The sequence below is a fragment of the Xyrauchen texanus genome, chromosome 17, assembly GCF_025860055.1.
Source record: "Xyrauchen texanus isolate HMW12.3.18 chromosome 17, RBS_HiC_50CHRs, whole genome shotgun sequence".
Taxonomy (NCBI): domain Eukaryota; kingdom Metazoa; phylum Chordata; class Actinopteri; order Cypriniformes; family Catostomidae; genus Xyrauchen; species Xyrauchen texanus.
Window position 1 is genome coordinate 19,097,501 of NC_068292.1, and position 23,830 is coordinate 19,121,330.

Consider the following 23,830-nt stretch of genomic DNA (forward strand, 5'->3'; position numbering starts at 1 on the left):
AGATCTCTGTGTTGGCACTCAAACTATGGGTCCGCTTTGAAAAAAAGGTTTGTCTTAAAGGATTTAAAGTTAACATTAAATTAAAATTGAACCCATTTACTTTCGTAAAGAATATGCTGGGTTCAATACAAGTTTAGCTCAATAAAAGCATTTGCGGCATAATGTTTATAACCACATAAAATAATTTTGACAAATAAAGTGGTTCCAGTGAGGCACTTACAACTGAAGAGATTGGGGCCAATTTTTGGAGGGTTTAAAAGGCAGAATTGTGAAGTTTATAATTTTATAAAAGCACTTGCATTAATTCTTCTGTTAAAACTCTTTATGGCGTTACAACATCTTGGCAACAAAGTTGTAAAACTGGATATAACTTTTACAAAAATGGTTAGCAAACAATATTATCACCCTAAAATCATGTTAACATGCATACTGATTTTCTTGTGGCAACGGCTTGTCCCCATTCACTTCCATGGTACATTTTTACAGATTTCTTTTTTTGGCTAATCAACATTATGCCACAAATGTTGTCAAATGAGCTTTACTTGTACTGAACCTGGAATATTCCTTTCGTACATGATCCTTGTCTTCTTGTGCACAATTCATCAGTGCACTGTTACAAAAAAATAAAAAATTTAACTAACAACTTGCTCCAGCCCTAAAACTACTTTTATTTTTGGCTGAAGTCACCTTGTCTATGATCAAAAATAAAATCAACAAAAGTCAAAAAGTTATTCATGCATTGTTTTAGGCTATGGTTTAAGGTTGTGCAACTCTTCTTAAATCTTGCCAATGGTTAAGAGTAATTGAATGTGTTATTGTATATAGTTATGACAATAATAGCAAACAATAGATTTTGAAAAAGAAGCATTATCATTGGGAGAGGCTCTCGAGAATTATTCTGTTGAAGACAGAAATACGTCACATTACGAAAGTAAAATGGACTGCGAATGCCGTTTTTTGTTGACTTTAAGTGTATAATGCACCCGAACGCTGGATTTCTGAACTGTGGCTTGATACTAAACACAACATTACATTGAACGTTGATGTATGGACAATATTTTTACTACATAAGGTAACAAGACAACCTAGACTTATTTTTAGAAAACAGTTTTTATATTAAAATGTTTTTACACTCAGTTTGACAATGTGCTTGCACAGTACTTACAGTGGAGTGGGGTGAGACTCCTATTTGTACATAAAAAAAAATATCCCAATCTTTCAACAGAGAAAGCAAAAAGACAAAAGTTAATGACACCCCCACCATTAAAACCAAACCAACATACAGAGCAGTGGGAGTGTGTGGAATCCTGCTTACTGTAGGAACACTGGAGCCACGCTGATGGGAAGGAGGACTATGATATATTCACGTCCATCTAATCCCATTTTCCAGCTTGGTTTAATTACACATATGTACACAAGAAATCGTGGACCCCCACAGTTCTTTTACAAAATCTCTGCTAATGGTCACAAAAACGAACTCTCAATATATTCACATATAATTCAATATAATACATGTTTTGGAAACAGATTTAATGCGGGTTAATGAGGTGGGGTGAGTTGATTAATGGCGAGAGTTTATGGGACAGTAAACCTGATCAATTCTCACATGGGGGCCACAGAAATAAGCTACAAATTGTCTGGAGGGCTTCACATTTGCCTTTGCGACATGAATAAAAAATGCTAATGTAAAAACAGTGTGAAAAACCTTAATAAAATATAATTGCTACATAACCATTTCCCAAGTCAAGAGGAGAAACAGACCTAGACAAAACAGGGTTAGATTACAGACCTGCACACACTTCCATGTAATTCTATTTGATAGACAAAAAACATAAAAACAATGCTGAGCATGATGACTCCTGGCCAGTGAGTCCAAGTAGAAGATGACTACTTATCTGGGTAGTTGGATAAGGAGAATAAAGACTCAACTATAGGTTCACTTCTGAGACATTACATAACCCTTAGCATGTTTCTTAACTGCCAAACTAGAAGTTCATGGCCCTCTATCATCCTTGACCCATATGAGTGAGGATCTGGACCATCAGTAGAGCAGAAAATCTTCCAAAAAGCCCTTGGTAACACAACTACAGTAACAGAGTGGGGTGGCAGGGGAAAAAGATTTTAATAGTCCATTCTTTTTCTCCTTCTTTACGAGTCATCTCACACACAACTATTAACTATAATGGAGTTGAAGATGATCCTCCTTATCAAGGTGATGAGACTGAATGCATTGCCTTAAAAGTAATTTTGAGAAGACTTTGTTAAAGAGACTAAAAAGATCATGAAATCTGGTAAGGAGTCTGTGTAGCACCCTTGGTGTGTCCTTTATGTTTCTAACCACAGCCGTTTCCTGTTTGCTTGTGGGCTGGGGTGCGAGGCATCTCTCATCATAAAACCATCCCTGTGCAGGACAGCTCAGACTTGCACTGGTGTCATCCTGTAGGATGTGACACAAACTGTTCGGGCCAGCCGCTCAGAGCCGGTAGTGTCGGGAGGTTCCTGGGTTTAGGCTATTTAGTCCAGCTCTGTGTCTTCCTTGGGCCGATACACAGAGCCAAATTTTTGCATGTACTTCTTGATGTACTCCTTGGTCTTATGTTTGACATTCTCATTGCATTCGAGATCTTCAGGGTTCTTGCAAGACTTAAGTTCTTTGTTCATCACCCCGTGAGTCAGCTGCAGACACATATACAGGGTTAGATAGGTAAGCACGCAACAGTTGAGAGTATGAGATCACTGTAACAGTCATGAGGTCATTATGAAAGGCTTCTGGGACTAAACTGTATATACAAGGGATTAGATTGGATTTGTCTAGATCAGAGTTTGTTTGCATAAACAATGGTCTTCAAACAATCATTTAAAAAAAAAAAAAAGCAGCAAAAACACATAAAAGCACTACCTTCCTAGCCAGATGTTTGAAGTCATCTGTGTTACTGATTCGGCCCAGCTTGCAATCTGGTTTGCGGAATGGATTAAGGCATTGCACAATAAACTGTGACATCTGAAAACATAAGGATGATAAATTTACAGGTTACACTAGCCGGACCTGCATGAGCTACTGCAATAATAATTTGTTACAAATCCCGAAGGAATCTCAAACTCACCTCCTTGCGGAAGACTTCTTTGCTTTTTTTGGCTAGCTCACTGGATGTGTCTGCCTCAGCCGTCTTTGTAGAGAACTGTGGAAACAGGTCAAATAAATCGGATTTATTTTACACATAAAAACATTGAGTTTATTTGACGTAATGCTCTAAGTGGATCTAATCTAGAGATTGTTTTATTATTTTCCACCGAGTGCAAAACATTCTGAGCAGATTAAATCCTACGTTAACAAACTGCAATTTCCCAAGAGTCCTTAGGCAGCTCATATGATATGAATGAGATGAACATACCAAGACTGCCATTACTCATTGCCCCATAGCTGCAAAAATAATTCTCAAGGCCAAACCAGTGCATATCAGAGGAAATGGTAAAATACTGACAACAGATAATAAAAGTGTTTTGTTATGATGTTCTGTAGTAAATTTGTATTTAAGATATTTTGAAGTCCAAGAAGAAATAAAAGCACTGTTGAAAAGACAAAAGAGAGTTTACAAAGTTCAACAGCCAAACAAAAAAAACACACATAAATGAAGGCAGTTCCAACAGCTGGGTCTGATTAGCATCAAAGTGGTTTTGGTAATGTTTTTTCTGGCTCTGAGAAAGAAAAATGAGAAGAAATGAAAGACAAAAAGAAAGACAGAAAAAAGAAAGACAGAGAGTGGGTGGGTGGGTGGGTGATGGGGAAAAAGATATCTGCACAGATGATGTCTTAAAAGTCTAAAACGATGCCTTTTAAACACTGAGGCAAGACTGAGAGATCACACACACCAAGTGTTTTCCTCCAAACTCCAAATAGCTTTTCTTTATGTGGATGCACCCCAGCTTTGAACTATTCCATGCTGCAACATCTTCAATTACCCAGAGAGTCTTGGCCAATCTCAGGCTCAACGTGTGCGCACAAAAGTGAACACTATATTGCTTGTGGCTCCTTAATAAATGAGATGGTGAAAACTATGGAAATTCAATATGCTCTTTAAAAGGTGCAGTCCACTTATAATTTGTTTTCTTGCACCAAATGGTTTAAAACAATTTTGGGCCTCTCTCTGATGATTGAGTTAAACATACTGTGATAATTAAACATGATAATGACCTCTGCTAATACAGGCAAACTTCTTTGCATGTGAAGTGAGTAATAATGGCCCACCAAGTTGCTAATAAAGTGGTCACTGTGTGTTTATACATGGGTAGGGCAACCATATGTTAAGATGCTCATGGTTGTGATGTCAACAACATCGCAACTTCTAAATGACTAGTTTCTGAAGTCAAGTTTCCATAAATGGTCTGGGAGGACTGGGGAGGAAGTGTTGCACTGTGAACATTAGAGAATGTCCACAGAGTACATCAAATCTTTATTTCTAGTGAGGCAGAAAAATGTATGTAAATGGTTCAGGGTTCCAGGACATTTTATGTGCCACAAGGTTCTAATATTTAAGCAAAAACACGAGAGGCAATTCAAATTGTGGTTATTGGAGGCTTATTTTTTTCATCATTAGAATGGTGTCTTATCAAATGAATATGTCAAAACTTTAAACAAATTTAAATTTTCAACATAACACTGTATTATTTTTGAACAACTGAAGTGCTTTGGGAGCCTGGGAAGCTCAGCGAGTAAAGACGCTGACTACCACCCCTGGAGTCGTGAGTTCGAATCCAGGGTGTGCTGAGTGACTCCAGCCAGGTCTCCTAAGCAACCAAATTGGCCCGTTTGCTAGGGAGGGTAGGGTAACCTCCTTGTGGTCGCAATAATGTGGTTCTCGCTCTCAGTGGGGCGCATGGTGAATTGCGGGAAGCCTCCACAGGCTATGTCTCCATGGTAATGCACTCAACAAGCCACGTGATGAGAGGATTGACGGTCTCAGGCGTGGAGGCAACTGAGATTTGTTCTCTGCCACCAGGATTGAGGCAAGTTACTATGCCACAACGAGGACTTAGAGTGCATTGGGAATTGGCCATTCCAAATTGGGAGAAAAAAAATAATAAAAACAACAAATGAAGTGCTTTTTTGTTTACAAAATCATCACAGCACAATCCGAAACAACACTGGAAATATTTTTGTCAAATGAAATGCTGCACAACAGAACATCACAGATGTGAGATATTGCTAAAATACATTATTATTAGGGCTGTCAATTTTTTTTTAATCTAATTAATTACATGGTGCCCCAATTAATTAATTGCATATACAAATATTTGTTGAGAAAGCCCCTCATATAACAATAATTGAATATATAATGATGAAAAAATTATACATAGTTATCTTTAAATATTTAACAATTATATATATAGTATGTAATTGTTAATTATATACATACACACACACACACGCACGCACACACACACACACACACACACACACACACACACACATATATATATATATATATATATATATATATATATATATATATATATATATATATATATATAAAATAAACAAATATTCAGATAGTTAAAATGCATTACATTCTTGTGGCAGAAGAGTTAATCATTGATAAGACAATACAGAAAGCGGCTTTAGAATACAATGTATTGTTTACTACCATATTATTGATCATAAGTCAATCATTGGCACACAGTTCACAGCAATCAATTTCACAAGTGAATTTGTCAATCAGTTCAAGATTTATTATGAGGGCTTGCTTAAGGACCCAGTCAATTTACATCTGCGTCAGACATGCTTGTGTAGCGTCTCAATCTTTAAACACATCTTGAGATCACTTTAGTTCGGATTTGCACTCCATCAAGTGTTTTGAATGCAAGAACATAACATGTCTGTGTTGTTGCTGCTGAAGGTTGTTTTCTTCACTGTATAAACTGCACATTTTCATATAGCTGAAGTTTCACTTACTGCCCTCTGGAGTAAACAGGCGGTACTACAAGCTTCCATTTCTCAGGAATCTTCCTTATACGGGGGCATGCGATTAATTGCGTAAATGTTTTTAACGCGTTATTTTTTATACAATTAAATCGCACTGAATTAACGCATTAAATCAATCTTATATTTTGGTGTTTCTGTGTGTTTTTATGGTAGTTTCTTACCTCCGGATAAGCAGTTTGCTAAATGGCCAACAGTGATTTTTAAATCCCAAAAGCTGTGAACCAGTGCACGTGTGACAGAGCACATAAGGGGTTTTCAGTATACGAGTGTTGAGCGTTTAGCGTTGATTGTGAATCAAAACATTACATTTTGTCCCAAATACATAAAATTCCATGACATTACACAATTTATAGCTAATGCAATGTTTACAACTGGATTTAGTGATTCCATTTGTGTTATCGCATCGCGGAAATAATAGTGCCCTATAGCGGACTCTGATCATTGAATTATTGAAAATATTTGCCGTCCGAACATTGTCGTTGTCTAAAGTTTACAACTCATATCTTTTTGTAGTTAACACTACAGCAGTAATGGAATGGGAAAAATACCTTTAAAGACCTTTTCAAGACCTGAACAAATAAAATTAATACTTTATCCCCACACCAAAACAAACCAACACAATCTCAATATAAATCATGTATCACATACTCTTACTTAAACAGGCAGGGGCGTACATTCAACATGGCCTTAACATTGCTTATCAGTAACTATGGAAAAAAAAGAATTTTTGATTCATAATGCAGAACTTTTAATTTAAAGGCTGAAATACACAGGGACTCTTATTTTGAAATGTATGCACTTCACCGTTCCAGCTGCTCATTCAAACAGGTAAGGGAAATAAAACGTGCACTCCTACAATAATCTGCAGCGTATTACAATATATAAACAATTAGAAGTAATCATTGTTATATTTCATCATCAACAGTTGATCATTAGTGATCACTTGTCATACATTTCCAATATAGACTAATGATTGCGAACTGCTCTGCAACAGCTGGAAACACTCACAAGCCTCCGCGTGCTTGTAGAAAATACAACAGTGCCACAATTGCACTTTGAAGGATGCAGCGCATGCACTTATATAATAAATCGTATTCTTTTGAAGTTTGAGTTACTCACATTATTAAATGATAATTAAGACTTTTGGAATATCATTTAAGATATTTAAGACTTTTTCTGACCTTAAATTTGGGGTAACTGAATTTAAGATATTAAGACTTTTTAAGAATACGCGGGAACACTGAAAACCTTGTCAGTAACAAAATCAAACAGTTTTATTATACCAAAATATTTTCCAATGCATTTGATTCTTTTCCAGGACATTTAGGTATTTTTCCATGACTTTTCCATGACTGGAAATCTGCATTGCAAAATTCCAGGTTTTCCAGGGTGTGTGGGAACCCTGTAATACCTTTGAGGGATTTTCATCATACGTGGGCGTCCCTAGGTCCATCTCAGCCTCGTGTTCCAAACTGGCCTCCTCTGCAGCCCCGTCCCAGCTGGGAGGATCCCACTGTGTTTGCCTGAAACAATAAGAGCACAACTTTCATTCTCATTGCAAAGTAATATTGTCTAAAACCACACTGGAAGAATTAGTCTTGCTGTACTGACTTCACTAAATAAATTAATCCATGCTGACATCATTTAGTTTAACTGATTAAGGAGTAGGGATGTCAATGATTAACTGTTAATCGGTTAATTGTCATTAAGAATATAACCTATTAAAAATGTATTAACCGACAATGTATGTTATATTTCTCAGGAGCACACACAGCCTCACACACAGGTTATATTCTTAATGACAATTAACCGATTAACAGTTAATCATTGTATCCTATGTTAACTTTTATACCACACGAAGGCGTACTTCACATTTGCAGTTGAGAAAAACTACTGGCGCGCAATAAAGAAAGAAGCTGTCAGTAAATGTTGTGGCAAGATGAAGAGGGCAAAAGGTAGACCAGCGTGGGAGCATTACACTGTAAAAGAGGACAATGCTCAATGTAAATATTGCGACACTATCTTAAAGGGGTCATATAATGCCATTTTTGTACAAGTTAATATGAATCTTTAGGGTCTAAATGAAAACTTTGTAATATACTTTTATTAAAAATTCTCATTAGTATTTTAAGAAAACACTAATTTTACCTGCTCAAAAACAGCTCTGCTTTCAGCACGCCGTTTCAGTGCATATGACTTTAAATGATAATGAGCTTTAGTCACCCCGCCCCTCCGTACACAGTTTTTAATAACACAATAACCATAACGCGTTGTTCATTATAAACGTGGGATTATGAATTATATTGAGAACGTCGTAACGTTATGGAAAACATGCCGTAATGTACCCTGAGTGTAAACATTAGCCACATTCATTGTGAAGCGTCACACGGTCGAGCGGCTCGATTTGAGGCAGGGGAAATTTTATAAGGAGATTAAAACAAAAACACTGGATGGATTTTTATCATAATAGGATGGTTGTGTACAGGCACAGCCAACACACATTTCAGTACAATCAACTTGAAAAAGTGCATGTACCATTATATGACCCCTTTAAAATACAGCTCCAGTACAGGGATGTACAGAGGCTGTAGTGATGTGCATGCAGAGGCAATAAGGAAGGATTCCCGATGCTAGCCAAGTTGGCCAAGCAATATTTGTGCATCCCAGGGACATCGGTGCCATCAGAGAGGGTGTTTTCTGCAGCTGGAACTACAGTGAACAGACTGTACGCACGACTCACCCCGAACACGTAGATATGCTCATTTTTCTGAATAAAATGTAGAATAAAGGGCCTTGGTCTTAAATATGTTGTGGTGAGTTTAAGAGTATTTTTACCACGCTCACAACTCACTCCTGCCCGTGCAGATATGTTAATTTTCTTTAATACAAACCAGTAGGATTTCAGTTTATTGTGGAGAGGTCTTTTTTTTTTCTTTTTTCTTTTATACAGCACTTTGTTTATTTAAAAAACAAACAAACAAAAAAAAACGGTTTGCCTTTGCTAGTATAGAAATTGCAGTAGTTGTGCCCCATTTGACAGACATTGTTTTTTTGGTGGTGCCATTTGTTGAATTAAGACAGGTGTAAATGAGCAGACGTTTTGAGTGAGAGCCTTACTGTTTTATTACTTTGTTTGTTTAAATAGTTTGTGCTTTGTATTGTTTCACATAACTAATGTGCCACTATTATTGTTTAAATAAATAATTAGAAGAGGACATTAATTTTGTATCTAATTAATTATTGATGATTAACGTGTTCTACTATCGGATAAGGAAAATGTACGAAATCTGCAACCCTATTAAGGAGGATTACATTTTGCTCCCTACTTCAGCTTTAATGATGTCCAAACAGTTGTTTAATAAGGGCCATTCATACCTGGTGATAATGTGGAAGTAATAGATTCTGCCCTCTGGGTCTCGTGCCACCTTCCAGCTGGGAGGTAGGATAATGGTTTTAGGTTTGGGTGGAGAGGGGGGTGGCAGGTCAATGATGCTGTTGGGTACGATCATTTCCTGTGGTGAATCACAGTTCAGAGTTTAATCTGCATTCTGAAGTTAATGAAACCTTGTTGTTCATATAAAATATTAATTACAAGCAGCCTAAGGAGAATTCTAGAATAGTATAGTAGTGTCTTTGACCACAGTAATTATGCTGCACAATATTCAAATAGCTTATATTGCCATATGGTAAACAGCTTTGTATGCGTCCAAAAAAAAAAACTGATCAAGCACAGTTCTGCATTACAAATGTTATCCTTTTTCATTGATGAATGTAGGAAACCAAGAGTAAAATATAGCTGTAAAAAGAGATGACAGGCCCAAGCACCATGGATCCATTTCCCATCGGTGGCTTTCGGAAAACAGTGCAAGGCAGACACATGCATTTGGCATTTTACATTATTCTAAACAATGCTGAAGCAATTTGGGTAAATAGAGGACAATTTTAGAGTCTGTTGTAAGAGCCACACTTCCTGCTGCCAGGTGGTGGCGCTATGACTGTGACCCAAAATAGTCACATCCCTGTGATTAGCCCACAAGACTAAACGTGCATCTCAATTTTGATCTAAATGACACATTTCGCACAGAAGATATGAGACAATTCCTGTTTCCCGTTTTCACCAATAATGCCTCGCCATATTATCACTGCTCAATATATCAATAATCTGTTCACAATTTAGCATTTACAAGGTCTTGTCATAATGTTCTAAATGTAGTGACAGTCTCATGAATACCCTAGGTGGAATATTTAAAAGTTCAGAGCCTGCGATTTTCAGATAATCCAAAATAGCCGACTTCCTGTTGTGCGTGCTAATGACTGTATGAAAGTTGTTCGGGTTGATCAGAGCAACATATGTACAAAGATTGATGACTCTATGTGAAAATGAGGGTGTTACAGAGACCCTGATACGTATCCATTTTCAAGGGGGTCCTACAAAGCCCCCCCATATGTGCCCATGTGTGAACTCTTGCCCAGACCTAATAGCCAACGACTCTGATGTGTGTGTGCGATATTTTATGAACTTTTAAGCATGCCAAGAGCTTCAAAAACACCCAAATATAGGAAGAAAGAAATAATAATTAATGTGTTGCCATGGCAACAATATTTAAGATATAAAATATACCTTTACAATTTTGCATCAGCAGTGTCTTGACATTATTCTAAAGAATTTTGAAGCAACTCATGTAAACAAAAGAGGGCTATTTCAAAGTCTGTTAAAAGAGCCATACTTCCTGATGTCAGTTGGCGGCACTATGACCGTGACCCATAATAGCCACATCAATGAGATCAGCCTCCATTACCAAACATATAGCTGAATTTTCATTATAATCACATAATGCACACAGAATATATAAGGCACTTCCTGTTTACCATTTTTTGCCTTAAATGTATTGCTTCGCCATGACGACATGGTTCAAAATGGAAAAAATTATTTGACAATTTAGCATCTACAATGTCTTGGCATGATGTTGCACAAATTTGGTGCCAGTCACATGAATCACTTGGAGGAGTATTTAAAAGTTCAGAACCTGTAATTTTCAGAAAATCCAAAATGGCCAACTTCCTGTTGGGCAGAACTAATGACTGTATAGAATAGAATAGAATCCTTTATTTTGGTCACACATTATACACACAGTTTTTTTGCATATATACAGTGAAATGTATTAGTTTTCACAAATCCCCTAAGCTTGGGTCAGAGTGCAGGGTCAGACATGATATGGCGCCCCTGGAGCAGATAGGGTTAAGAGCCTTGCTCAAGGGGCTTGAACCACTGACCTTCTGATCAGTAACCCTGAGCCTCAACCGCTGAGCCACCACTGCCACCACTTCATGTAATTTAATCCGTTGCCATGACAACACTATTAAAGCTATCAAAAATTCCTTCAAAATTTTCCATCAGCAGCATCTAAACAATTTTGAAGCAAAATTACAGGTAAATGTAAGAGGACTACTTCAAAATCTGTTGTGTCACACTTCCTGCTGCCAGTTGGTGGCACGATCACCATGACCCACAATAGCCACATCCATGTGATTAGCCCCCAATAAAAAAAATACAACATAAAATTTAATCACAATGCACGTAGAAGATGAGACTTCCAGTTTCCCTATTTTTGCCATTCATTTAATGCATCGCCATGGCAACACCATTCGAGGTCTTGGCATATTTCCTAAGTTTGGTGCCAGTCACATGAATCCCCTCGGAGTATTAAAAAGAAGTCCAAAAAAAAAAGTATATTCAATCGAAAATGGCTGACTTCCTGTTGGGCGGAGCTAATGACTGTAATTTTGAAAGTTGTCCTGCTTGATGAGAACTATTTATGTAGCAAATCTGGTGACTGTAGAAGAAACTGACCCCACCACTTTTGTCAAAAGGTGGTGCTACAGAGCTCCCCAGCCACACCCACGTGTTAACTTTTGTCTAGGCCTATTGGCAATCGCAATTTAGCTTCGTCAATGTCTTGGCAAGATGTTGCCCACATTTGGTACCTGTAACATGAAATCCCTAAGAGGAGTTTTTCAAATTCCAGAGCATGCATTTTTTAATGTTGGGCAGAGCTTATAACTGTCAGCGTGAAATCAATAATCCTTAGAAGAACAATAGGGTCTCCGCACTTTCAGTCATTGGGCCCTAATAATCCTTAAACTAACAATAGGTACAAGGGTATAATACTAGGCAGAAGGAAGGTTTTTATATTAAAAAAAAGAAGAAAAAAAAAAGGAAAAAAATTAAAAAGTGAGAGTGGGAGAAAGAAAGTGTAACAGCACCCACTTTTGGTTGAATGCATGAGCTACATACCTGTTGAACTGTTTGAGATGTGACAATTGTGGTGACCGTGCCTCCCTGCTGCACAACCACACCCTGCTGATGAGCCGTGTACACCGGCTGGCCATGCAAGAAGCTGGCGGCTGGCTCAGTGTATGTCTGTGCACATCCAAAAAACAAAATGCTAAGCAGCATTACATTTTTACATTAAAAGACAGTGTTAGTTAACAGTGTTGACTCTTTAGGAAATAAAAAAAATAAATACTATGGTTTTACTTTAATGCTCTTATCTTCATTTAGGGTGAATATTGCCCTAGCAGGGGTGAGTTGTGACATGTCAGTTTCACTAATGTGTGGCAATACTTGCTTGACAGTCATTACATTAATTTCATACAGTATAAGCCCCATATATGATCTTTCTTAGAATTGTGTAAGGTAGATATATTCCAGCCAAGCTGATTAATTGGTTATCATGCATTTTGTAATAACATTATTGTATCTGATAACCAGAAGCGCTAGCTCTCCGTTTTGTCAGTTCCAAAACTGCAGATAACCTTGTCAATGGGTGATGCATGTTTTCTGACATCAAAGATTTTTCATACCCCCTTTTCCACTGCAGCAGTAGTGCTAATGCCAGAGAGTCCCTGCCCGAATCTGTGAACCTCTTTAAAGCCAAAATATTACGTAACTAGAGGCAGACCGATAGCTCGATTTTAACGATTAATCTGTGCAGATAGTTGCTATGCTGTATGAATGATTGTAGTCAATATTAGTCAAGGCTGATGAAGGAGGGCCATGAATTTCTTTCTGTTTCTGCTTGGCTGTTAAAACATGCTAAGGATTATATAATGTCTCAGAAGTGAAACTACTGAGTCTGTATTCTCCTTATCCAACTACCCACATAACTAGTCGTCGTCTACTTGGACTCACTGGCCATGGGTCATCATACTCAGCAATGACTTTATAGTTTTTTAGAATATCAGATAGAATTAAGTGGTAGTAATAGTTTTTTTTATTTAATTATTCCTCCAAAATAAGAATCCCCAGTGCATTTCGGGCATGTTAATAGTTTAAAGTCCTGCTATAAAGTCCTGCTATAAATCTTAATTTTCTTTTCTTTTGGATATTGGTTTAACAATGAACTGCATTTCAGATTTTACTCATTTGGGACTCTGGCCGATTGATCGGTTATGAGCCTTTTTTTTTACGTGTAATATCTTCATTCTAATATCTGGCAACCATGAGCATGGTAAAAGCTTGTGGAGCCGCGTTATGTTCCAATGCAAGTCAACTGAAATATACAATGAAAAATATAAACGCTTTTACGATAAATGAGCCACGGGCCACATTAAACCATGTGGAGGGCCTGATCCAGCCCGCGGGCTGTAAATTGCCCATGTCTGCTGTTTGCGAGATTATCATTAAATCTGCCTTGGCAGTCCTAAATAGTCTTATCCCTTGGGCGGCCGCCGAAATATCTTCAATGGGAGAACCATGGCATTGCTCTTTCCCTGCTGTCCGCAACCCAGTCAGAATAAACCAGTTGAGTAACACTGCTTTAACACACAAACACACATTTGTTTGCAAATGCGAGTGATTTACTTGCATTTTAGAGAGTTGTGCATAGTCAAAAATGTATTTTAGGATTTAAGAATTTATATCGAGATCATTCAAATGAAGATCGTGATCCATGGGAAAATCAATATTTGTATCCACCCTTAATAAAATAACCCTTTTATTTGGTAGAAACTTGTGTAATGGTTCCAGATTGGGCACTGGCACCATATCAATGGAAAAGGGGGTATGTGTGAATTGCAGAGGTGGGGACTCGAGTCACATGACTTGACTCGAGTCTGACTCGAGTCACAATTTTCAGGACTTGTGACTTGCTTGATTAAAGTACGAAAATGACTTGACTTGACTTTGACTTGAGAACAAGTTACTTGAGACTTGACTTGACTTGAAGTGGAAGACTCGACAATGACTTGAAGTTATAATAAACAAACAGCAATACAATTAATTAAAAAATATATATATTGTGACATCAGCATCACTATCGGCATCTGTGCCTTTAACGCTGCTCAATTCAAACCGCGCCAAACATGGCAGACAGTAGTCGAGCTCCACAAATTGTCTCGTTTGGCTATACAGACTTTGAACTGGACCGTGCCTATAAAAAAGATTTGCCAGTTGCAAAATATGCAAGGCACGAATATCCGACACGACAACCACAACGTCAAATTTCGTTCGACATATCAAGAAGAACCACAAGGAAAGGTAAGAAAGTAATCTCTTTATAGTCAGTTTCACTAAGATCTACGTTATAACGATTACTATGAATTAATCTTTTCTGTTTGTCATAATTTGGCCTTGATGGCATATTATGTTTTTTTCTTATTAGAAATGTGACCATGGCATTATCATTATACTGTTACGTCTCGTAAACAGATGCAACTTATTGGGGAATTTGACTATAACAGTGGCGTAGCCTGAATTTTTTAATGTTGATTGGCATCTTAAAATCTGTATTTGTATTTATTTTTATTTATCCCCGTAGGGAAATTGTGTTTGCAGCGTACAACAACTCACCCAACATTTGGCAAATTCACATTTAACATATTATTTACAATTTGAATACATAAAATAAAATATAATAGTAAACATAGTTAAGATATCAGTCTAGCGTCTATTTCATCTACTACCACTAGGGGGATGATAATTTAAAAACTTAATTGCTTCAGGAATAAAAGAAAATTTAAACCTATTTTTTAAACATCTAGGTAAGCAGTATCGTCGACCTGATGGTAGTAGTTCAAAAGTATAGGTTAAAGGGTGCCTTTTATCATTCACAATGATTCTAGCCTTGTTTAACACTCTTCCTTTGTATATACTCTCTATACTCTCTAACTTTGTTCCTAGTAATTTACTTGCTGTTACCACCAACTTCCCCAATCATATCTTCTGAGCTTCAGAGGCATTACCATACCAGCAAATCACACAAAAAAACACAATGCTTTCGATAAAAGCCCCATAAAACATCAACAGTGTTCTTTTTTGAACATTAAAGGACAGTAATTTCTTTAAGAAATACATTCTCTGTTGAAGCTTTTTACTTACACAGTCAGACCATACATCCCACTTAAGTTTATTGTCCAGCATTACACCAAGATATTTATAATTTGTCACTAACTGTACTTGCTCCCCGTTAATTGATGTAAAATGAGTTTCACTTTGCTCTTTCTCTCTAAAATCAATAACCATTTCCTTAGTTTTTGAAATGTTTAAAGTAAGATTTAAATTTTCACACCAATTTAAAAAAGTCCAGAACAGGCCCATGTTCTTCCTCCCCATCGTATAAAAGACTCACTAAAGCAGTATCATCTCCATACTTTACAATATGTCTATTTTTGAAAGAACTCACATAAGAATTTGTATATAAAATAAATAGTAACGGAGATAAAACACATCCTTGGGGAGCTCCGACTGAGGTTATCAAATTGTCTGAAATGGACCCTCCTATTTTAACCTGCTGAGTTCTAGAACTTAGAAAGTTTACCACCCAAGCAAGTGTCCTACTATCTATAAAAAAATCTTTTGCCAAAATGGCAGCTAATATACTGGGAGAAATACTGTTAAAAGCTGATGAGAAATCCACAAACAAAATGTTTGCATGAGTTTTTGGTTTCTCTAAGTGTGAATGCAACAGATGCAATACAGTTAAGATTGCATCCTCAACCCCTCTAGAAGCTTGATATGCAAATTGCAGAGGATCTATGAGATGCTGTGTTACGGATACAATGTGCTTTTTTACTAAATGTTCAAAGCTTTTCATCACAAGTGATGTAAGTGCTATTGGACGATAATCATTTAATTCAGACGGCCTAGGAACTTTCGCCACTGGAATTATTGTAGATGTTTTCCATAAAGCAGGGACGATACCAGAATCATAAGATGCTCTAAAAATTTCTGTAAAAACTGGCGCTAACTGAACTGCACAATGTTTTAAAACATTTCCACATATCTTATCTCGACCTGGACTTTTTCGGGGATTGCACTTTCTAAAAATCTGATGAACCTCCCTTTCATTAATGCGAAAACCCACAGAAAGATGAGAATCAGGTGATACTGAAAACTCTGGTATAGCATCACTATCTCCACTGTCAAAGCGACAATAATATGAGTTAAGCTGATTTGCCATATCCAGCTCCTCATATCCTTGAAGCACAGGGAATGATTTGCATCTTCCCTTATGGGGTATATTTGTCACATTTTTAATCCCCTGCCAAGCATATCGGGCATTACCTTGTGTCAAGGATGCCTCTATTTTTTGTTTATATGTGTATTTATCTGTTTGAATTTGTCTTTTAATTTGCCTCTGAATATCTCTCTGAGCAACCTTGTCCTGATTTCTATATGCGTTCCTTTTCTTATTTATAAGGGTCTTCAGATTTTTTGACACCCAGGGTTTATCATTTGGGTATACATTAAAAATCTTAGTGTCCATACAAAAATTTACATAATCAGTAACTGATTCAACTTGTTCATTAATATCATCTGTGCTAAAAATCTCCCACTGTGTACATTCAAAACACCCCTGCAAAGTCATTATACTATCATTGTCCCATACTTTAACAGACTTTTCTTGAGGCTTCTCTCTTTCCAGTAACCTCTGGTAAACAGGCCAGAGATAGACCACACTGTGATCTGACGCTCCAAATGGTGGCAAAATTGATGAAATAAAATGAGCGGGCAGCTCAATATTACACATAGGTTATAATGTATGTATTAAATGTGCGCATTTTCAAGTTTGTGGACTGCTTGTGGAAACTATAAAGCATTGCGCATAATATGGAATGAAATTAATCTCATTATTATTAATGAATGCACACACAATTATGCATGTACTAGATACATTTTGTGAATGTATTTTACTAACCACAAACAAATGCCATTTGATTTGAATCTGTGGAATTCGGGATTGAATGATTGTGCAGCGATTTGTACAAATACAGACATGTTTGCAAATAAACATGGTCTGTTCTACATTAATAAATCAAAAATGAATCCGTGCATTTGTGGATCAGAAGACACGCGTGCATTTATTGACATCTTGTTCGAATCGATCGTGTTCGGTTCATTTGGATTTTGAGACTTCCTTTTCGCAGTTTACAGCATTCCACCCACACATACACACACACACACACACACACACACACACACAACTAACGAACAAGCCAGTGCTATTCATTAACGTGAACACGATTCGTAAATGTGTGTCACTATACAATGAAACAAATGCTTTTCAACCGGTGTCTGTAGAATTAAGAATTACATAAATGTACAGCAATTTGTACTAATAAAGTCATGTTTGTGAGTATAAATGTTCTGCTTTGTATTAAAGTGTGACAATTTCCGCGTGCAATAAGGAATCTGTGCATTTGTGGATCAGGCGACACGCGTGCATTTATTGATTCCTTGTTCGAGTCGATCCTGTTCGGTTCATTTGGATTTTGAGACTTTCTTTCTGCATTTTCAGCATTGAGGATCCACACGCAACTGAAAGGCAAGGCAGGCAGCTACCACTAGATGGCAGTCGCAGAGAATTACAGAGTTGGCCTGCCCTGGTTTGAGAACAGCTGATAATGGACATTGTTGGCATTCTCCCGAAGAACCTTTAAAACATGGATAATACCATTTTAAACCAACAAGCTGGTTGGGTAAGTAACACTAATCTTTTATTGCATACTGAAAAGAAGAAAAAAAAGTAACTTCCTATAGACTAGCAAGTTAAAAACAATGTACATTTGATATATTTGACATATTAATTACATTTTATAAATATTCATTTGATGAGATATTAACAAAAAAATGTTGGCTCTTCATTATGTATGTCAGATTATGGTTTAGAGTGCGGGCTGATCAGGGAGGAGAGAATGTTGGCGTGGCTCGTCTGATGTTTTCTGTACGTGGAGAACTGCAAGAAAAACAAAACTAAGGACACTTGTGACAAATGTCAAAAGGTACTGTGTGGGATCTACACATGGAAGGTAGAGAGTACATGTGTTGACTGTGAGTAATCGATCCACAAGCGTCAGTGAATGATGTGCGGGGTTTGCCCCCAAAACAACCAGATGCCTTGTTCAAGTGAGCCCACTTTTAGGAGAATTCGTTCATAATGATTTTATAGCATACTATTTTCATTATAGTTTTACAGCATGATATTTTTGCTCACAGTAAAACAAATATTGCTTACTAAATCAGTTCGTTTTCCCACAGTTTAGCGAACGTTCATATTCTTTATTAACTGTTTTGGCCATTTTGTTTTTACTATGCATTGAAATACACATTGGTGATGTGGCCATAGCGGTCATTCTGACCGTTCATACTAGACTGTATCAAATGTCATGTCATATTTACATTCGACACTTCTATTGTTTGTTTCAAAATGTTTGTTTTTAGTGGCAAGAAAAGAGATTCGCTGTCAACAGCAATGGAATGACATCCGTGAATGTCATTTATAAACGTTACTAGGCAACCAGTAGTGGGAACACCCACTAGCGACTTCACCGCCAGCCACTGGCGACCTGCAGCGATAAAGTCGCTGGCAGTGTGTACGCAGCTTTAGCCTGTCATGCAGTAACGTTATGCTATGGAATGAAATTAATCTCATTATTATTAATGAATGCACACACAATTATGCATGTACTAGATACATTTTGTGAATGTATTTTACTAACCACAAACAAATGCCATTTGATTTGAATCTGTGGAATCTAGCGCCAACGGTCGCGACAGCTCGTATCGCCGGAAGTCGCTGTGCTCGCATTGAAAATGAATGGTATTGAGTCGCTGTCGCGCGCGATGCCGCTAGATGTGGGCGTGTCCAGCGACGCGACAAAGTTGAGAAAAGTTCAACTTTGGAGCGACTAACGGAAGCGACAGCCAATAGGAGAGACGACGGGAGAGCTCACGTGATCCTTCTCTCTTTCTCTCAGCTCCTGCAGTAACGGAAAGATGAATGAAAGGCTAATTCTTGCTGTTAGAAATGTTCCAGTGCTCTATGATATGTCTCTTCCCACGTACAAGGACATTTTAAAGAAAAATACTGCGTGGAAAGGTGTATCTGAGATCGCGGGGATTTTATGGACCCATACAGACCGACATTTGCATTTTCAGCCGCAGATAAACAGCCGCTCTGGCAAACAGCACGCCTTGTTTCTCATTCATCTTTGATATAAAGCATTTTATGTACTGATTCCATTTATATTTAGTCTTTTCCCTACAAAATGTTTGTTTTTAGTGGCAAGAAAAGAGATTCGCTGTCAACAGCAATGGAATGACATCCGTGAATGTCATTTATAAACGTTACTAGGCAACCAGTAGTGGGAACACCCACTAGCGACTTCACCGCCAGCCACTGGCGACCTGCAGCGATAAAGTCGCTGGCAGTGTGTACGTAGCTTAACATGGAGGCGCCGATGTGATCACTAGCACGCACCTAAACATTTCTAAGGGGCTGTTTAACTAGGGTTGCCAACCGTTCCGTATAATACGGAATCGTTCCATATTTGACACATAAAAGTCTTGTTCCGTATTGAACTGATACGGAACGCACTTTGTTCCGTATTTTTGAGTATCAATTCAGTGCAAATCCATGACAGACACATAGCTTCTATTCTAATATATATGTCAGACAGACTATGAATGAACGAAGACCTGCTTTAATGCAAAATTCGGGGACTTAAGCCCCTTGGCGGCTCTGACCCGGCTCAGCGCCACTGGGCTGTGCAGTTGCCGCAGCACAGCCTATGAGCGAGCCAGACGGCATAGACATATGCAGCATAGATATATACACGGCTGTGCAGCTGCAAATGCGTTTTACACATAGGCTTCAGTAAATCGAGGAAAAGGAGTTTCCGAAGACATTTGTTGGCTATGATAAGAAAAACTACTAAATTAAAAAAAAAAATTTTTTTGCACTTGAAAGAACATTCTAGAAGTCTAATTCTATTGAATAAGTTCGCACAAGGCTACATAAAACTGTTGTGGTTGGCAACCCTATGTTTAACGTTACACCTGGCCACTTCATGTGTTTTCTCAGATCGGATAGCTGATTCTGATTTATCAAAACGATTCCATTTACACTTGGTCACATAAAGGACCCGCACCAGCCGACTACATGACAGCTTCTTTCCTCTAGTAGTCAGACTGTTGAACACTTGATCTATCACGATCAATAATTAGCACTGCACTTTATTCATCTATAATTTCACACTGGACTGTCAACATATTCTCCTCAATATACTACTTCATATATATATATATATTTCATATACTCCCACTTATTGTATATTGTGTGTATTGTTTACTGTACATTGTATATAATTATTGTGTTCTGTAAGTATGTGTACATTTGATTTGTAAATTGTTTTGTGTAAGTATGTTGTTTATTGTAATTGGTATATGTCTCGTCACTGTCATGACTGCTATGTTGCTCGGAACTGCACACAAGAATTTCACCTACTGTTGCACTTGTGTACATGGTAGTGTGACAATAAAGTGATTTGATTTGATTTGATTGATAAATGTGGTTTTGCAAATTGATTTTCCTTAAATTACATTATTTTAAAAAATGTAAAGAATGTTTGTGCATCACGAAAATAAATTTGTTTTAATGTTTACAGGTAATGTTAATGTCTGAACGTTTTGTGTAAACAACACAATTTTATTTTATTTTCAGATATTAATGTAGCACAGATATGCATATGATTAATATGTAGCAAATGTATAATAAATAAGATACATAATATATGTATACAAGTTCATCTTTTCTGTGCAAAAATAAATATGTATCGAAAAAATACCTCTATTACCTCTATTTATTTTAGTAGTGTGACTTGACTTGACTTGCTTAGGGTGAACCCTTGACTTGACTTGACTTGCTTAATTTATCTGAACTGCGACTTGAGACTTGACTCGAGACGTGATGGTTAAGACTTGAGACTTGCTTGGACTTGACCATGTGTGACCTGTCCCCACCTCTGGTGAATTGTATGTAACATGTTTAATTTTAGCAATTTTGACAACTCTGCTTTCTAGATATCAGCATAAAAAATTGCCTTATGGAAGACCACTATGTGACAACACAATGAGAAAATAAGAATAAAAAAAGGAATGCACTAGTGTCCCACCTGAATGACAGGTGTGTTGGTCTGTGGGTAGCCTGCAGGAATACTATAGATGGTCTGGCAGGGCTGGCCCTGGTAGTAGATGGCAGTCTGAGGCTGTGCGATGGTGGAATACTGCTGGGTAGGCTGCGTCTGCACTGTGACAGCCTGCTGTGTGTTGGGGTCCCAGAGCGTGGTGTAACCCTGCTGACTCTGGACCTGTGGACTGGCTGTTTGCGCAGGCATGGATAGGATGGCTACACTCATGTCCTGTGCAGGCACAGCTGGCTGAACAAAATGCTGTGTCTGTGTGCCTGATGAAAGCTCCAGAGCAGCAGGGATGTGTGCCAAACTGGAGGTAGGTCCGGCCTGGGTGGTGGAGGATGGTGAGGCTAGACCAAGATCTGATATGATAGGCTGAGTAGGTATTTGTTCAAAGTTAACAGCAGCACCACCAGCAACTGAGGTGGCACAGAGAGGCTCTACAGCAGGTGTGGGCAGGAGCACTTTGCCCACGTTTGGATTGGTGGGATCCACGTAAGACTGGATAGGGTACCCAGGTGGGTAATTCATAAAGCTTGGACTGGAAGTGTAGACCAGAGGGTTGAATGCAAGTGTCTGCAGTTGTTGCTGCTGGTGATGTTTCTGGACCTCACGCTGAGCCACTTCCTGCTCAAAGAGCTTTCGTCGCTCCTCTGTGGAAAGCTTGTTACGAGGCTCTTTGGTGTGTAGTTTCTTCTTGCTGCTGTTGGCCTGTTCATAACTGTAGAATGATAATACAAGAGGATATAGGAATCAGTAATCCATGTTTTGATCACTGGAAGATCTCAAAGCCTCTTTAAGGAACAGCAAATTCTCCATTTATTTACCAATTTACTTGTTCCATACCCATTCAACTTAATTTCTTCCGAGGAACAAAGTATCCCTTTTAAAATAATGAAAGTGACTAAGGTCTGGGTCTGTCAAGCACCTAAATGCACTGTACTTAGAAACTTTGGAATTTAACACACGAGTAGTGTGGACCACTTTAATGTTTTCTAAGTACAGTGCATCCGGAAAGTATTCACAGCACTTCACTTTTTCCACATTTTGTTATGTTACAGCCTTATTCCAAAATGGGTTAAATTCATTATTTTCCTCCAAATTCTACAAACAATACCCCATAATGACAACGTGAAAGAAGTTTGTTTGAAATCTTTGCAAATTTATTAAAAAATAAAAATAAATAAAAAAAGAAAATCACATGTACAGAAGTATTCACAGCCTTTGCTCAATACTTTGTTGAAGCACCTTTGGCACCAATTACAGCCTAATGTATTTTTGAGTATGATGCTACAAGCTTGGCACACCTATTTTTGGGCAGTTTCTCCCATTGTTCTTTGCAGGACCTCTCAAGATCCATCAGGTTGGATGGGGAGGATCGGTGCACAGCCATTTTCAGATCTCTCCAGAGATGTTCAATCGGGTTCAATTCTGGGCTCTGGTTGGGCCACTCAAGGACATTCACAGAGTTGTCCGTAGCCACTCCTTTGTTATCTTGGCTGTGTTCTATGGTCATTGTCCTGTTGGAAGATGAATCTTCGCCCCAGTCTGAGGTCCAGAGCATTCTGGAGCAGGTTTTCATCAAGGATGTCTCTGTACATTGCTGCATTTATCTTTCCCTTGATCCTGACTAGTCTCCAAGTTCCTGCCGCTGAAAAACATCCCCACAGCATGATGCTGCCACCACCATGCTTAACTGTAGGGATGGTATTGGCCAGGTGATGAGTGGTGCCTGGTTTCCTCCAGAAATGACGCTTGCCATTCAGGCCAAAAAGTTCAATCTTCGTTTCATCAGACCAGAGAATTTTGTTTCTCATGGTCTGTGTGTCCTTCAGGTGCCTTTTGACAAACTCCAGACAGGCTGTCATGTGCCTTTTATTGACGGGTGGCTTCCGTCTGGCCACTCTACCATACAGGCCTGATTGGTGGAGTGCTGCAGAGATGGTTGTTCTTTTGGAAGTTTCTCCTCTCTCCACAGAGAAATGCTGGAGCTCTGTCAGAGTAACCATCGGGTTCTTGGTCACCTCCCTGACTAAGGCCCTTCTCCCCCGATCGCTCAGTTTGGCCAGGTGGCCAGCTCTAGGAAGAGTCCTGGTGGTTCCAAACTTCTTCCATTTACAGATGATGGAGGCCACTGTGCTCATTGGGACCTTCAACGCTGCAGACATTTTTCTGTACCCTTCCCCAGATCTGTGCCTGGATAAAATCCTGTCTCGGAGGTCTACAGACAATTTCTTGGACTTCATGGTTTGGTTTGTGCTCTGACATGCAATGTTAACTGTGGTACCTTATATAGACAGGTGTGTGCCTTTCCAAATCATGTCCAATCAACTCAATTTACCACAGGTGGACTCCAATCAATTTGTAGAAACATCTCAA

General features: G+C 38.2%; 1 protein-coding gene across 2 annotated transcripts in view; it reads right to left on the reverse strand.

Annotated features, from left to right (window-relative positions):
• Positions 1-1,104: 1,104 nt before the first annotated feature.
• LOC127657943 (histone-lysine N-methyltransferase SETD2-like) overlaps positions 1,105-23,830 on the reverse strand; it is a 69,379-nt gene continuing 46,653 nt past the window's right edge. For both annotated transcript variants that reach the window (XM_052146963.1, XM_052146962.1), the window contains 7 exons: positions 21,434-22,172; positions 12,276-12,401; positions 9,356-9,492; positions 7,392-7,503; positions 3,105-3,179; positions 2,900-3,001; positions 1,105-2,676 (listed from right to left, as the gene is read on the reverse strand). In XM_052146963.1, the coding sequence (XP_052002923.1) occupies positions 2,515-2,676; positions 2,900-3,001; positions 3,105-3,179; positions 7,392-7,503; positions 9,356-9,492; positions 12,276-12,401; positions 21,434-22,172 (1,453 nt within the window). In that variant the 3' untranslated portion in view covers positions 1,105-2,514. The remainder of the gene's footprint in view (positions 2,677-2,899; positions 3,002-3,104; positions 3,180-7,391; positions 7,504-9,355; positions 9,493-12,275; positions 12,402-21,433; positions 22,173-23,830) is intronic.